The sequence below is a fragment of the Selaginella moellendorffii genome, unplaced genomic scaffold (assembly GCF_000143415.4).
Source record: "Selaginella moellendorffii unplaced genomic scaffold, v1.0 SELMOscaffold_59, whole genome shotgun sequence".
Lineage (NCBI taxonomy): Eukaryota > Viridiplantae > Streptophyta > Lycopodiopsida > Selaginellales > Selaginellaceae > Selaginella > Selaginella moellendorffii.
The window spans coordinates 443,312-457,365 of record NW_003314320.1 but is presented as its reverse complement, the minus strand read 5'-3'; the positions used below and the strand labels follow the sequence as shown (position 1 = coordinate 457,365).

General features: G+C 46.0%; 4 protein-coding genes across 5 annotated transcripts; all 4 read left to right on the top strand.

The window, feature by feature from the left end:
• The first annotated feature begins 276 nt into the window (after nt 1-276).
• Nucleotides 277-3,621, top strand: LOC9643999 (transcription factor PIF3). Of its 2 annotated transcripts, XM_024688834.1 has the most exons (9): nt 277-594; nt 719-852; nt 974-2,165; nt 2,224-2,313; nt 2,376-2,441; nt 2,492-2,557; nt 2,611-2,925; nt 3,058-3,125; nt 3,248-3,612. In XM_024688834.1, exons 1-9 carry the CDS (start codon nt 529-531, stop codon nt 3,252-3,254), a joined length of 2,004 nt encoding a protein of 667 aa, XP_024544602.1. In that variant the 5' UTR covers nt 277-528; the 3' UTR covers nt 3,255-3,612. The 2 variants fall into 2 exon arrangements, with proteins under 2 accessions (XP_024544602.1, XP_002983759.2); XM_002983713.2 differs by lacking the exon at nt 3,058-3,125 and having other exon boundaries at nt 3,248-3,621.
• LOC112351276 (ATP-dependent RNA helicase DBP3-like) lies at nt 3,622-5,928 on the top strand. The gene is made up of 7 exons (XM_024688836.1): nt 3,622-3,777; nt 4,070-4,639; nt 4,707-4,798; nt 4,852-4,951; nt 5,008-5,262; nt 5,323-5,492; nt 5,552-5,928. The coding sequence occupies exons 1-7, from the start codon at nt 3,634-3,636 to the stop codon at nt 5,841-5,843; spliced, it is 1,623 nt and encodes a 540-aa protein (XP_024544604.1). The 5' UTR covers nt 3,622-3,633; the 3' UTR covers nt 5,844-5,928.
• Nucleotides 5,929-12,200: 6,272 nt separating this feature from the next.
• On the top strand, nt 12,201-13,141 carry LOC9643998. The gene has a single exon (XM_002983712.2). It carries the CDS (start codon nt 12,743-12,745, stop codon nt 13,085-13,087), a length of 345 nt encoding a protein of 114 aa, XP_002983758.1. The 5' UTR covers nt 12,201-12,742; the 3' UTR covers nt 13,088-13,141.
• A 279-nt stretch (nt 13,142-13,420) lies between these two features.
• LOC112351272 (non-specific lipid-transfer protein 3-like) lies at nt 13,421-14,038 on the top strand. The gene is made up of 2 exons (XM_024688813.1): nt 13,421-13,841; nt 13,903-14,038. Exons 1-2 carry the CDS (start codon nt 13,523-13,525, stop codon nt 13,923-13,925), a joined length of 342 nt encoding a protein of 113 aa, XP_024544581.1. The 5' UTR covers nt 13,421-13,522; the 3' UTR covers nt 13,926-14,038.
• Nucleotides 14,039-14,054: the final 16 nt, after the last annotated feature.

Sequence of the window (14,054 nt, the reverse complement as noted above, 5' to 3'; positions counted from 1 at the left end):
TATATTCACTTGACAGAAACTTTAATCTACAGCCACAAGGTACAGCAATGCAAAATTGATCGAATCGATCAAAATCTATACTGTAGAAGTGCCAAATGTCACATTCTTAGAAGGCATGCCGTGATGGAAAATCTTTCAATCCACTAGAAAAATGCCATCTGGCAAAGAAAAATCTCTCATGTCCAGACACTTAATTGAAATTAGTCTCCTGTTATGGCAATAAGATGATGTGGAAAAAAGAAATAATAATTATTCTGTGCTGGCTGCTATGGCGGATTTAGGGTTGATGGAATACTGTGAGGGGTTTAGCCGGACATCTGCCAGATTCGCGTAGAATGTGAGCTCCAGAGCGTCGATTAGAGCGTGCAATAGCTGGAATTTTGTGGCAAGCAAGTAGATCTAAGGAAGAAGATCACAGAGGCGTCGCAAGATTAAAATTGGTAGCAGCGTTGCTGTGAAGAATGTAGAATCGTTTTTCTTTTGCGAGATTATTGCTCCGAGGCGAGGGGAAGCGATGATCGTCAAGTAATGGACGAGCAAGTGATGAATTTGGAGCAATCCCAGCGGCAGCAGCGTGAGTATCTTCATAGTAAGGTATAAAATTCTTTTTTGGAGAAGATCTCTCTCAACTCACACAGCACTGGATTTTGTTTTGTTTTTTTCTTCCCTTTTTTTTGGTCTTGTTCTGTTTTTCCTTTTGATCTTGGCTGGAATGCAGTCAAGTATGAGCTCTCCAGCTCCTCCTCTGCTCAACATGACTGGAACCTTTCTTTCTAATCAGATCTTGCCTCTCAAAGGGAAGTGGGAGGCTCTCCGGCAGAGGAAGCTCAACATCTCCGAATTATCCTTAGCGTAAATCTCTTCTCCCTTCCCTCCACCGTGATCACCTCTCTCTTTTGCTTTCTTCTTTTCGGGAGGAGAGCTATCTAGAGAATTTGCTCTTTGCCTCGCTGATATCTCTTGTGATTTCCAGACGGGAGAGTGACGCGAACCAAGCCAAGGAAACAGTCCGGCTCGAGTTAGACGTAGATCTAGAAATGCAAGGTAGGAGCGGTAACATTAACAGGATTGGAAGCTCTGGGGATGGAACAGGATCAGGGGTCTGGCTAGAGAATCACCACCACCACCATCAACACCACCACCATCATCAACATCACCACCAAGAACAGGAAGAACAGCCGCAGCAGCAGCAAAAGTTGGAGATCAAGAATAGCAAGAGCTTGGGAGGGGAGCTTTTCCAGCCGGCACCACCGCCACCCTGCGGCAGCTCCGCCATCGTCTCTGCCCAAGACGACGAGATGTTGTCGTGGCTGCACTACCCCATGGACGAAAGCTTCGAAAAGAGCTACTGCTCGGATTTGTTTGCCGACGTTCCTAATTCAGGCATGCAGACGTTTGCTGGCTGTAGCAGCAGCAGGCGGGCAACGATTGCTCACACGTCGCCCCCAGCCATCCAGCCGAGTGGTAATGCTCCTCCCGCCACCACCAGCAAGCTTCCAAGCGCGGAAGCCGCGATGGCGCTTGGTGCCGAGCGCGCAGCTGGGCTGAGCTCACAGGTGGGCCTCGAGGCCTTTTGCAGAGTCCGGACCACTGCCCCGATCCAACCTCCGGTTCCCAAGTGGCCTACGGCTTCGACGACGGTAACGACGACGACGGTGGCACCGGCGACTGCTACTCCGTCGTTAGCAGCCATGAATCCCGAAGTAGCAGCAGCAGCAGCAGCAGCAGCAGTCTTCGATCAAAGGCAAGCGTCAAAACCAAATTTTTCTGCGAGCTCGGCAGCCACCACCACCTTCGTTCATGAGTCCGAGCAGCAAGGATTGAAGAGAGGTTTGGTCCAGCGGAGCAGCAGCTCGATCGTGGCGGAGTCGGCTCCGCTGGTTTCTCCGCACAAAGCTGGCGATCATGCGAGAGCTGTCAAGAGAGAGCAGGCGGGATCCATGATCTCCGGGGGAGGGAGCTCGAGCTGCAAGACCAAGTCGTTTGGAAACGACGAGAGCCAGCACAAGAGTGTGGCGGGATCGAAGAAGTATGACGCGGAGCCTACCATCACTTCCTCGTCCGGGGGGTCGGACAACACGACGGAGAAGTCGGACAAGGCCGAGAGGATTGCCGAGAAGAGGAAGGCTCCACAGATGACCGAGTCCATGGATTGTCAAAGCGAGGTACGCGGAGACTTTTTCGAGGTTCTTATTGATCTTTGCGTTTTCTTGTGGCTTCCAGGACGTGGAAGCGGAGTCTGTCGACACCAAAAAACCAGCCACTCGTCCGAAGAGAAGCCGGGCAGCCGAAGTTCACAATCTCTCCGAGCGTGTACGTAACTTGTTTGTTCTTTAGTCTTGAGAGCATCCTCGACTTACACGCGGACTTTGCAGCGGCGGCGCGATAGAATCAACGAGAAAATGAGAGCCTTGCAAGAGCTCATCCCAAACTCCAACAAGGTCTTTGCACTTGATCTCTCACTGACGTTACTCTTCGTTTTTCCCCACAGACTGACAAAGCTTCCATGCTGGACGAAGCTATCGAGTACTTGAAGATGCTACAGCTACAGCTCCAGGTGCCAAAAATCGAACTTTTACATAGTTCTCACACTTTTTCCTGTTCTTGTAGATGATGTCGATGAGAAGCGGTATGAGCATGCCTCCAATGGCCATGGCCAATGGTGTTCGCCACCCACACATGCAAATCCCTCCACAGATGGCTCCGTTGCCTTACGGGATGGGGATGGGAATGGGAATGGGAATGCTGGGAGTCGGCATGAATATGGGAATGGGAATGGGGATGGGGATGAACATGGTCGACTTGGGGAGCTCGAGCACAGCAGCAGGAGCGGCGGCAGCGGCAGCTCCATTGAGACCGATCGTGAGCGAGCCGGATTCGTACAACGTCTACGTTTCTCAGCAGCAATTGCAAATTCCCGTCCAGGTAAGTAACGAAAGTTCCATTGTTTTTGTTCCACCTCGAGTTTTCTGGAGTTTTTTCACTCGTTTTTCCGTTTTCTCGTCGTGAAAATGTCAGTGTTTTATGTTTGTGCTGTTTGTTTTTCTCTTGTTCTAGGCAGGAACAAGTCACTCTCTTGGATTGCAGTGCTCTGGAAAAGATCGTCAAAAGTTCTCCTTGTTTCGGTATCTATTCTATCGTTTTGAGCTTTCCTGGTGTTGTGCTTGGTGTGTGTCCGAGCTATGGAGTTTTCTCACGCAAAATTCTCTTTTTTTACTGACTCTTTCGTGTTCTCCTGTCTATCCAGGTCATGAACAGGGAAATGTACAATGCTTACATGGTAAACCACCAACACCAACAACAACAGCAGCAGCAGCAGCAGCAGCAGCAAACTCCAACTCCAACTCCAACTCCAACTCAACAACAAAATCAACCACAGCCCGAACACCACCACCACCACCACCACCACCACCCGAGCGGGTTTTAATCCAGGAACACACTCACAAGAAGAATCACGCAATCGGTCTCCAGAATATCAGCGCTCTCTCCTCGCAAGCGCTCTCTCCAAAGACTCGTGTTCTTCGTTTGTTTTGTTGGTTGTTTTGTATGTAACATTTGTACTCTCTCCAATTTAAAAACAATTGGAAGGAAAGCTCTCTCCTTGGAGAGGTTTATGGTGTAGCTAGGGTTTTGATGGGGAAGGCGGAGGAGGCGGCGGCAAAGCGGAGGAACAAGGCCGCCAGGAAGCGCTTGCGAAGCGCCGGCGGCGCTGGATTCCACACTGCCGTGATTGCCGCCAAGCGCAGGAGGAAAGCTGGGAAGCGGCGAGTTTGCGAGGTGAGTGACAGATCCATTAGATCGATTCTTTGCTGGAAAATGCCCGCATTCTGTAATGCCAGCATTCTGTGGTGGATTGTATGTTTAGTCTGATTCGCTTCGAGGTTTTCTTTCTTCACTTGCTTGGTTTTTGGTAAGCGTTCTAGGCTTTTGCTTTTGCGAATAGATTTGTTTTTATAATAGTTTCGTGCATTGTTTTCTCGTTCTTCCTACATCTTCGACTTTCACGAACCGTGGTTGTGGATCTTTATCTTTTCGATCTTCGAATCTCTCTTTTTTTTTTTTCATACAGGGAATGTGCTACAGCCTCCCAACTCCTGAGGATCCATTCAATAACCGGTGTCTAGGAAAACGCAAGAAGAGGCGATATGACGATGAAACGATGGAGGGTTTGGCTGAAGAAGACAGTGACCTTGACGAAGGTCAAGATGGCAGTCAAGTTTTAACCGACGAAGATGATAGTTCCGAGGACGACGAAATCTCCGAAGCCAGAGAATCTGCTTCCTTGGACGAAGATGATAGCTCCGAAGAAGAAGAAGAAGATAGCTCTGGTGGGGAAGACGATACGAGAGCTTACGACAGACGGCTCCTGTCCCGGATAGCAGGTTCGTCAAATGGTGCTCGTATACTGTCCGGAGTGATTGCTAGCGTTGATAGGCAATTGTCTCGCTTTGAGACTAGCCTCTGGGAGGCTTGCCGAGGAGGTCTGGACGTCATTGGAACCGTCCAGGAGTCGACCATTGCAGCCATCGCTTACATTCCTGCAGTGGTGGACTACATTGTCAAGCAACCCTCCAAGACAAGGCTCTGTGGAAAGCCTATCGCTCTCTTTCTCGTGCCGTCTCAAGAGGAAGCGCTATACGTAAGAGACTTTGATCCTTTCGCTATGGTGTTTGTTCATCTGACGTGAGAGCGTTTGTTTTGTACAGGTAAGAAACTTGTGCAAGCCTTTGAAAAAGCTTCTGGGGCTTCAGACCATAAGCATCCACCCGGGTGCGAGTCTAGAGCACCAAGTGAAAGGGTAGGCTCTTGTTTCAATCAAGTGAAAGCTACATTGATCGCTTGTTATTGCAGGCTGGAGTCCTCTGCGTGTCAAGTTCTTGTAGCTACACCAGAGAGGCTTTGTCACTTGGTATCGAGAAAGGCACTAAACCTCTTGGATGTTTCGTTTCTGGTAAGTAAACCGTCACGACACACTGATGCTCACTACCACTTTATTTGTTTTCCAAGGTTGTGGATGGCTTGGACGAGTTGATCCGGAAAGGTTTCAAGGAAAACCTTCAGACAATTAAGCTACATACGAGCCACACAATGCAAGTTGTAATACTGAGCAGAAGTTTCAGTGGGGAAGCAATTCAAGTAACCAGATCTTACGTAGAAGATCCAGTGGCTAGAGTTGTGGAAGGCGAGTCCTTGAAGGAGCAGGGAGCATGCATCACCCAAGCCGTTAGTATAATCGTTGACGACACCAAAAAACTGCCAAAGGTACTCGTAGTTCGCTGCTAGCTATTTTCTCTTTGAAACAAACTTCTCTCTCGTTACAAGGTCGTGAGTATCCTCCAGCAACTTCGGGAAGACGATGATAAACTACCTCGGACACTAGTGGTAGCAAGAAAGCTGGAAGATGTGGTAGTGCTAGCAGGCGCCTTGAAGCGTGAGGGATTCGACAGGGCAGTGGCTTTCACCAGTGATTCAAAGAACGATCAGAACACAAGGTGTGTATCCCTTTCATTCCAGTTTAGCTAATGCATGCTCTCTTTTTCTTTTGGTGTAGCTCATTCGAACTAATGGTTTCCACCGAAAGCATAGTTGATTCTATCGACTTGAGCTGTTTCCAGAACGTTGTGAATTACGAGTGCCCGGTTTCGATCGCCAGGTACTCGAGCATCTTGTCTTCCATGGCCCGATCATCCGTCCATGGAAGCTTGCATACTTTGTGTGGGTGCTCGGCTGCTCCAATAGCACGCGAATTGGTGAACGTTCTTAAAGATTGCCACCAGGTGGTTCCAAGTGCCTTAGATATGCTAGCCAGTGCGGCTGCGGTGGTCATCAGGAAAAAGCCATAGAAATTTTTTTATCTTTCTTTTTTGTTAGATTGAAAAAAGTAAAATGCTAGCAAAATAGATTTGATCATAAACTTTTAAGGGTTAAGGGTTGGTTTACATGCTTAGATTTATGTTAAGAAAGATTATGCTTATAAATTTCTCATGCAGGGGCGTGCATGTCAACCTTCCTCCTGGGAAGCGGAGGCCGGATTGGGTAAGCTTCCGTGGCCACAGCTGTTATTTGACGCAATTGATCCAGACACGAACTTCTGAGTGACATAGAGGACTCACTTGAGGTGGCTGCTCATCACAGGGCCGTGGCAAGTCATCACTCATGTACAAGCTTGCGGATCGCATTCTTATGCATGACATGGTGCCCGTGCTGACCCTCTTGAACCATCGAATGGTGGAAGCAGCCAACAAGCATGCCAATGATTACGATGCTTTCATCCATGAGATGGCTGTGTCTCTGGTTCTCAGGAGCAACGGCAGGCTCGAGTACGATGGAAGTCCCGTCGTCGAGGGACTCTTCAAGATGCTGGCTTCTCCCGGCAGGGAGATAGTGTTCATCAACAAGGCAGAGCTCCTGAACGAGATTGCCCAGCCGGGCATGCTGTTTACGTTTCTTGTGAGGATGTAGTACATCCGAGGTCACCATACGGCTGAGTAAAAGTGCTGACACGTGGCAGATCTGGAGAGTCACCACTCTCACCTGTGTATATATAGCAATGATGATAATTGAGCAAGTATGTATAGCAATGATGATATTTGAGTGAGAAAGTTTTTCTCTTCTTCCTTAGTTTCAGCGTTTCTGTCCACATTGAAGACATGCAAAGAGAGCTGTGTGTATCGCACAAACTCCTGAAGGATCAAACTCGTGATTAAAGAGGTGGTTAGGGCAATGATGTGGATTAGGGTTTGTGAGGTGGTCTGGAGAATAAAAACGGAGCAACAGGGAGTGAGGGTTAAGCCGAGCCTCACCCCAAGTTGTTCATTACACCCTTCTTGGTATTAGAGGTAGTTTATGTGATGATTCTTGCATGTGGGGAGAGAACTAACTTCAAAAGTGTGAGTTTCTTTTATTGTTCTTTAACCCAATACTGTTGTGGCATCTTCTTGAAGAGTTGAATGTAGGAAGATGACCAATTGTGAATCTGGTTCATGATTAGGTGAATCTTTTGCAAAGCTTGAGAAGTGGAGTTAAGTTGATATTGCTAAATAAGAGAAGGAGCATACCCAAGGAAAGACATAAGTGGCAACATTTTTGGCTAATGCCAAGGGAAAAGATGCTCAAGAGGGTGGTGCAGATATATCTAGGGTTCAAAAGTGAAGAGGACATGCCCAAGATCAAGAAAAAGGAAAAGAACAAACTTTAATTGAGCAGGAGATTTTGCAAGAGGATTAAAATTAGGACAGGATAAGGCCTAGATGGCAAAGTAGTAGCAACATTTCTTTTTGAGGTGGTTTCACATCTTTCTATTGAGGAAGACCTTTCAGATGTGGGGGTGGAGGATTCTCACCATTCTCTAAAGGAGCTCAAGGTCATCATGGTACCTTTAACATGTCTTTTCAGTTGTGCCACTGAATCTCAATGGAATGGTCCCTCTCATCTATAAATGTCAATAGATTCCCACAATTTGGCTGAGAATCTTTGTGATCCCTACCATAGAGTAATCTAACAGTGAGGAAGAGTGAGATGGCTACTATCCAAGATTGACAATGTGGTGGTTTTAGAATTGCAAGAAGTACTATATGTCAATACAAAAGAAGAGGAGATGCCATAGAGATATCCCGAGGCAATGATGGAGGAACCAATGTTGTGGTCGAGCATAATCCTAATGTTTACCAGGTTGAGGACTTGTATATCCTTGTGGTTTATAATAGCATGTTTGTCCCAACTATAGCTCACAGGCTAACAATACCCTCATCTCGAAACTTTTGAGGAATGCCCAACTTTCATCTTCCAAGGCAGAAAGATTCAAGCATCTCTAGGAAGTTTAAACTTCTAGCTTTCAAGGGAGATGGCCATCCTGATAAGAATTAAGATTGGTTTACCAAATAAATGGACTAATTATGGTACCTTGCTTTGGGTTGAGACTGCTATGGCATAAGGGCTTGCTAGGGTTTGGTAGAACTCTACAACAGGCTTGAATTAGTTTAGGGCAAAATTTAGCAAAAGGTTCTTGAATTTGGATAGTTGTTAATTATTAAATGAGCTACAAGCTGAGAAGTAGAAAGAGAAGGATGATGTTTAGACATATGCAAATGCCTTGATTTAACTCGTAATGCAACTTGGACCATTGCTAGTGACAGATTGGCAATTGTATTGGTATTTTTGCTGGAATCTTCAGGAGTAAATGAAGTATTAGTTACCCCAATCTTACGCCTAAGCAACACATGAGTTTAAACTACAAGATAAATACTTTGAGGATTCAATAGAAATTCTTGATAGTGAATCGTTTAAGGAAAAGAATGGAGCATCAAAAAAACATGTAGGGAATGATGTATGGACAGATGTCAAGAATCTTGCATTAACATTAACATAGGAATTGAAAAGCTAACTCACAAAGATAGATCATCAACTTTCATTTTTCAAGATGAGGTTAGTTGACTAAAGTGGTGTACCCAACGAAACAACTAGTGCTTCAAATGTGATGAAAACCACTAAGCTTGAGATTGTCCAATGAGCCAACAACATCCAACTATCATGGTGTATATGTTGAAGAAGGTAATGCAATGCAAGCCAAGATAATGGAAGATTCTCCTGTAGGATATTTTAATCTGAATGCCAAAGAAGAAGATACTTTTGGAACATCCAAACTACATTAGGGCCTTAGGAAAAAAGAAAAAAAAAATGAAAGAAAGACAGAGAGCAAAAAAAAAAAGAACAAAGAGAAGAAAAGTGAGAAAAAGAGTGACAAAAAAGAGATGACATGTGGCACCTTTGATATTTGACATTTGGCACAAAATTAATTGTGAAAATGACTAGCAGACATGGACTTTGTTGATCCTGCAATACTATAGATGACAAATCCTTATATGTGGAAAATCATGATTTTGCAAGGGTTGTTGGAAAAATGTGAGATCCTCTTTAAGAATCTTACTGCAATTTGCATACACCCACATGAGGGATTATATTTAGAACTTGGCCACAAGTTGTGGGGCTACTGATTAGTAGATCTATGCCATAGTTATGAAAGTTTTAGGATGGAAAAGGCAAGCCTATATAAGGTAGTGGTTGTCTTTATGGGAGGATGCTTGTGAAGGAGCTATGACAAGGGATTCTTTTGACTATGTAGTTCTACCACTAAGAATGTGCCAAGATGTCTCACAACAGGTAGCAAAGGAGATTGTCAATTGGTTAGAGCTCTTCAATGAGTGGTTTTCCTAGTTGTGGGGGAACATAGGACATGCTAGGATTTTGATATAGGAGGTGTGAGGAATGGATGAGGATTGCCCTTTGACATGCATATATGAGACCTAGATGCTAGTAGAAGCATCTTGTGCACAAAGATGCTAAAAAGATGTCATCTCTGAGTTACTTGTGGAAAATGGGCAACTAAAAATTGTCTCAACCAGGTAGAGGCTCATGATAAAGTTCGATTGCATGCATGCATTAGTGAGTTGGAGTAGTAGTTTGAGGCTTTAGTAGTTCAAGTGAGGGAATCTGAAGAGGTTAAGTGAGAGATTGAAAAGATATTCATTGTAGAGCGTCAAATTAGGAGGAAACATAGGAGTTTGAGAAGCAAATATTAGAGACAAAAATGCTTCTCAAGGTATCTATGTGCAACTTAGTAAGGGATCGTGTCCACGTAGCAAGAGCTAAAGATGCAATTCGGAAGAAGAATCCTTCAAAAGTGGTTTCCTGTGAACTAGTGCTATGGGTTTGAGGTTAGTGTAGCAATCGAGATTCCAAAGGGGAATCTTTCTAATAAGACTTTATATGACAGGATTAAAGGTGTGCTAGTGGAAATTCCATAAGGGAATCCACCAATATGTAAGGTCAAGGGTAAAAGTGGTACAATTGTACTACACAAACTCATGAAGGATCAAACTCATGATCAAAGGGGCAGTTATAGTGAGGTCCTGAAAATCTCGGAGCTGGAGAATAAAAGCAGGAAGTAACAAGGAGTGAGGGTTAAGCCAAGCCTTACCCTAGGATTCTGCATTTAATAGCATTTCTTAAAGTGTGCTCTAGAATAGAGAGTGTTTTGTTTTTTATGAGCATCTTGAGTGTGGCTTGGATTGGAATGTGTTCACATTTGTTTTGTGGATATAAGTTCTTTTATTTGAACAATAAGTGTGTTTTTATTAGTGTCCCAAGTATTTTAGAGTGAGTGTGTTTAAAAATCATGTTTTGGCATCTATAATGTGCTATAAGGGTAGGTCACATGCACACACTTGTTTCACATCATGAGGTTACCACTGGCAAGTAGAGGGCAACTAAATTGTGTCAGTAAGAGATTAAGGAAGCATCATCAAGTTGATATGTTAAATATTCCATGTTATATGGCTTAAGTGGTGAATTTGTTCATTGCACCCTTCTAGAGTAGTATATATGTGTTTAGGACCAAGGGTTATAGTCTATACTTCCTGCAAAGCTTTGTTCTGGTTGGCATAAACAAGATGAGCTTGCTTCTACAGCCAAGCCAGATTGCTAATTCCTATGTTTCAATGAGCCTAACCCGGTGTTCAATCTTTGTAGAGTTAAAACTCAAATAACACTAAAATGAGCAAGTATGGAGAACCATGGACTCAGCTCCAATATTAATTATCACAACCATCTGGAAGTTCATCTTCCTTAGCACCAACATCATTCTAATGTTACTTTTTATTATGCTCCCTAGGGCATTTTTTTGTATTTTCTCTTCCATTAATTAATCATATTTAGTTAAACAAACCGTAGATCTTGTATTTGGTTTAGCCCCTTGTGTTGAGGTGTAGAGGACATCAGAATTTCTTCTGGTTGGGGACTGACGATCAACATGAGTTTGGTGTTGAGTTCAGGAACAGGAATGGAGTGCAGCAAATGTGGACAAGGTGATCTTGACATTGGCCACCAGCATTCACTCCTTGATGAGCAGTCACAAGGGAATGACCAGCAATCTTTGCTGCCCTGATTCTCCAGCTCTAGGACTTCTCTCGTCCATTTCTTGTGGAGACTGATGCATCAGATGCAAGCACGGGGGCGGTGCTCAGACAGGAGCAAGGGAGAGGAGAGAGTTGGTGCATTTCAGTACATGAGGCCAACCTGCCAGGTTATGAGCAAGAAATGCTTGCGGTCATCCACACTATCGAGAAGTGGTGTCATGATCTCTTGCCGACTCGTTTCACGCTCTGCACAGACCATTACAGGATCAAATTTTTGCTGGAACAACAGCAGCTCAACATCGGGACGTTTGTTTTGCCCGGCCGAAATTCGATGGATAAATCAAAAGCTTGAAGCTTTTCAATCCAGCGCCTCTGTTTCTTGCACTGTCTTGCATGTTCGAGAAGCCAGTGTCCCAGCTTCTTACAGGGATATCACGTCGTTCAGCAGCGGGTCGTCAGTTCGCGTCAATTTCCATGGATTTCGTCTCAGGATTGCCAAGATCTATATATGGTGGTGGTGGACCTCTTCACGAAGGTCAGCCACTTCGTCCCATTAACGACCACAGCAAACGCTCAGAAGGTGGCAGAGCTTTTCTGGAAGGGGATAGTCCGCTACCGGGAGATTATCTCTGACAGGGACTCCAAGTTCCTCGGCAAGTTCTGGAGATTGTTGTTTGAGGCCGTGAGGACAAGGTTGAGTTTTAGCCTATCAAACAGGTAGACTTAGAGGGTGAATCACACAATGGAAACGTTCCTTCGTGGATATTTTTTGGACAGACCGGGCAATTGGGTGAAATGGCTGCCTTTCGTCGAGTTTGCTTACAACTCCATGCAACATGCTTCCCTGGGAATGTCTGCGGCAACGTGGTGTCGACCTCTGTCCACGGTAACAAGACTGGCCAACCATATAACGCCTCGAAAGGAGGATGTAGAGGAGCATCTCTGAGAAGTGGAAGAAGAATAGAGACTGGCAAAGCAAAGGCTTGAGTCGGCATAAACTACCATGCGGTTCTTTGTGGACCAAAATCGATCATACAAGCAATTTGAGCCAAGAGATTACATTTATGTCAAGTTCTGCCCAGAACGTTACACCCTGGGCAAGCAGGCTTAAGGAAGAGCCAAGTTGCAAGCCTGCTTCTTCGGTCCTTTCAGGGTGGTGCAAGTAATTAATGAATTGGCCTACAGATTGCATCTTGCAACAACAGCAAGGATCCATGATGTGTTCCACCTGAGTGACCTCAGCGTCATCACAGGGAGTTGCCTTCAATCCAAATGCTAGATCAGGGGAGAACAGGTCCTCTTGTTCCGGATAGGGTGGTGGAAGTCCAGGAATACGGAGCACACTCTGGAGGACCAAAGTTCTTTGAGCAAGGATAGGGACCGAGTCTGACTATGATACAGCGGATGGTTATATGAAGAGTAAAGCAGATTCTCTATACTCTCCTCTCCTTCATCTTGTCCACCTTCTTCTCTCCAGTCTCACTCCGCTTGCTTGGTTAGTCTCTTTCGTTGTCCAAGGAGCATTTCCTCCCTTCTCATTCCTCTTCTTTGAATATAGCTGTGCAGCTCACACTTTTTTGACTGAAAGTTGTTTATGATAGAGCAGCGCTTGAATCAACGCCGTCTTCCAGGCCACGTGGCAAAATATTCACTAGTCAGAGAGAGTTTGACGGAGGCTGCATAGAAACAGAAAGCAAGTCGTTTTGCTCAGAATGGAGCTCTCACTCCATCCATGTGTTCTCGCTTCGAATAGATGCCACTGCCACTGTATAAAAACAGAGACCCACTGCCTCCTCCAACACCTCGCTTCCTGATCTTCTCAAACAGCAATGCCCAAGCTTGTGCTTATCCTGTTCTTCCTTGTGGCCGCTGCGGCGCAGTGGAGAATCTCCATCGCCCAGCAGCAGTCCTGCAGCGACTGGACCCAGCTCCTGGATTGCCAGAACGCGGCCAGCGATCCAAGCGCCACCCCGTCTGGCGAGTGCTGCAATAGAATCCGGCAGTACCAAAACGCACCGGACTGCCTGTGCACCATGCTCCTCGCGGCACGCAACGCAGCGCAGTCCACCGGGTTGCCGTTCAATCTCCAGGCCGCGCTCTCCATCCCGGCCAAGTGCCACGTCCAAGTTCCATCCGGCTACTCGTGCGCTGGAATTCCCATTCCATCTAGCTAGAAGAACAGAAAAAAAAAAAGACAGTTAGCTAAGCATAGCTAGAGAGAAATCTAGGAAAAGAAAATTATGGAAGAGCTTCTAGAGAGCAAGAGAGAGAGGGAAGGGAAGAAATCCGTGTGTAGTGCTATGACTGTGACCAGAGATAAGAGAGGGAGAGAGAACAAATTCATGCAATAAGATAACTTGACTTGCCTGTGCCATGATCGTCGCCTTTCTTGTGACGCCGAGAAAAGCAGTACCTTATTCACGGGATGGTGTACTCATCGAGATTTCCTCGCACCGATCTACGCCAGAAGCCCTCTCCATGTCGATCAGTATAAGAGCGAGCTTCTAGGCAGTGAGATCCATCGGGCAGCTCTTCTCTCGATCCCCATTCTTGAATCTCCCCTTCCCTCTCTCCTCTCCTCTAGCAATATTTCGAGCATCGATCGAGCAATGGCGCCGCCTCGATCCGGAATCGCGATCCTGCTCATTGCAATCCTGTGCATCGCGCTCCTCCCGGCAGATTCCAGCGCCCAATCCTGCACGAATTACCTCACCCTGGCGAGCTGCATCCCCGCCGCGGTCGGCAACACCGCTCCGACCGCGAATTGCTGCTCGCTGATCCAGAAATACGTGAAGAAGCCGGCGTGTCTGTGCACGCTCGTCCAGAGCGCCAAGAAAGCCATCCCTAGCATCAACATAGCCAAGGCGGTGATCCTCCCCAAGAAATGTAACTTCGGGAAATACGTGCCCAAGAACTACAAGTGTGCTGGTAGGCGAATTCTCCTCCTTCTCTCTCCAAATCGATGGCTCACCGTGCTCGATCTTGGCAGGGGTTCCGGTTCCCCGCGAATAAGGAATGGCGATCTTCACCGCTCATCTCGACCACCATTCCGCTCCATAATAGCCCACCAGATGTGGAATGTACTACGCCCTCGCTTTCCTAATACAAACCTCTCGTTTGCCCTATATTTTCTTCCTTGAG

What these genes read in the sequence shown, in the direction of transcription:
- LOC9643999 (XM_002983713.2), top strand. Translation starts at nt 529, where the DNA reads ATGGACGAGCAAGTGATGAATTTGGAGCAATCCCAGCGGCAGCAGCGT. An exon ending in GTGAGTATCTTCATAGTAAG is followed by an intron (nt 595 to 718) that starts GTATAAAATTCT and finishes GCTGGAATGCAG; the next exon opens with TCAAGTATGAGCTCTCCAGC. An exon ending in TCATCCCAAACTCCAACAAG is followed by an intron (nt 2,442 to 2,491) that starts GTCTTTGCACTT and finishes TTTTCCCCACAG; the next exon opens with ACTGACAAAGCTTCCATGCT.
- LOC112351276 (XM_024688836.1), top strand. Translation starts at nt 3,634, where the DNA reads ATGGGGAAGGCGGAGGAGGCGGCGGCAAAGCGGAGGAACAAGGCCGCC. An exon ending in GGAAGCGGCGAGTTTGCGAG is followed by an intron (nt 3,778 to 4,069) that starts GTGAGTGACAGA and finishes TTTTTCATACAG; the next exon opens with GGAATGTGCTACAGCCTCCC. An exon ending in CTAGAGCACCAAGTGAAAGG is followed by an intron (nt 4,799 to 4,851) that starts GTAGGCTCTTGT and finishes TTGTTATTGCAG; the next exon opens with GCTGGAGTCCTCTGCGTGTC.
- LOC9643998 (XM_002983712.2), top strand. Translation starts at nt 12,743, where the DNA reads ATGCCCAAGCTTGTGCTTATCCTGTTCTTCCTTGTGGCCGCTGCGGCG.
- LOC112351272 (XM_024688813.1), top strand. Translation starts at nt 13,523, where the DNA reads ATGGCGCCGCCTCGATCCGGAATCGCGATCCTGCTCATTGCAATCCTG. An exon ending in CAAGAACTACAAGTGTGCTG is followed by an intron (nt 13,842 to 13,902) that starts GTAGGCGAATTC and finishes CGATCTTGGCAG; the next exon opens with GGGTTCCGGTTCCCCGCGAA.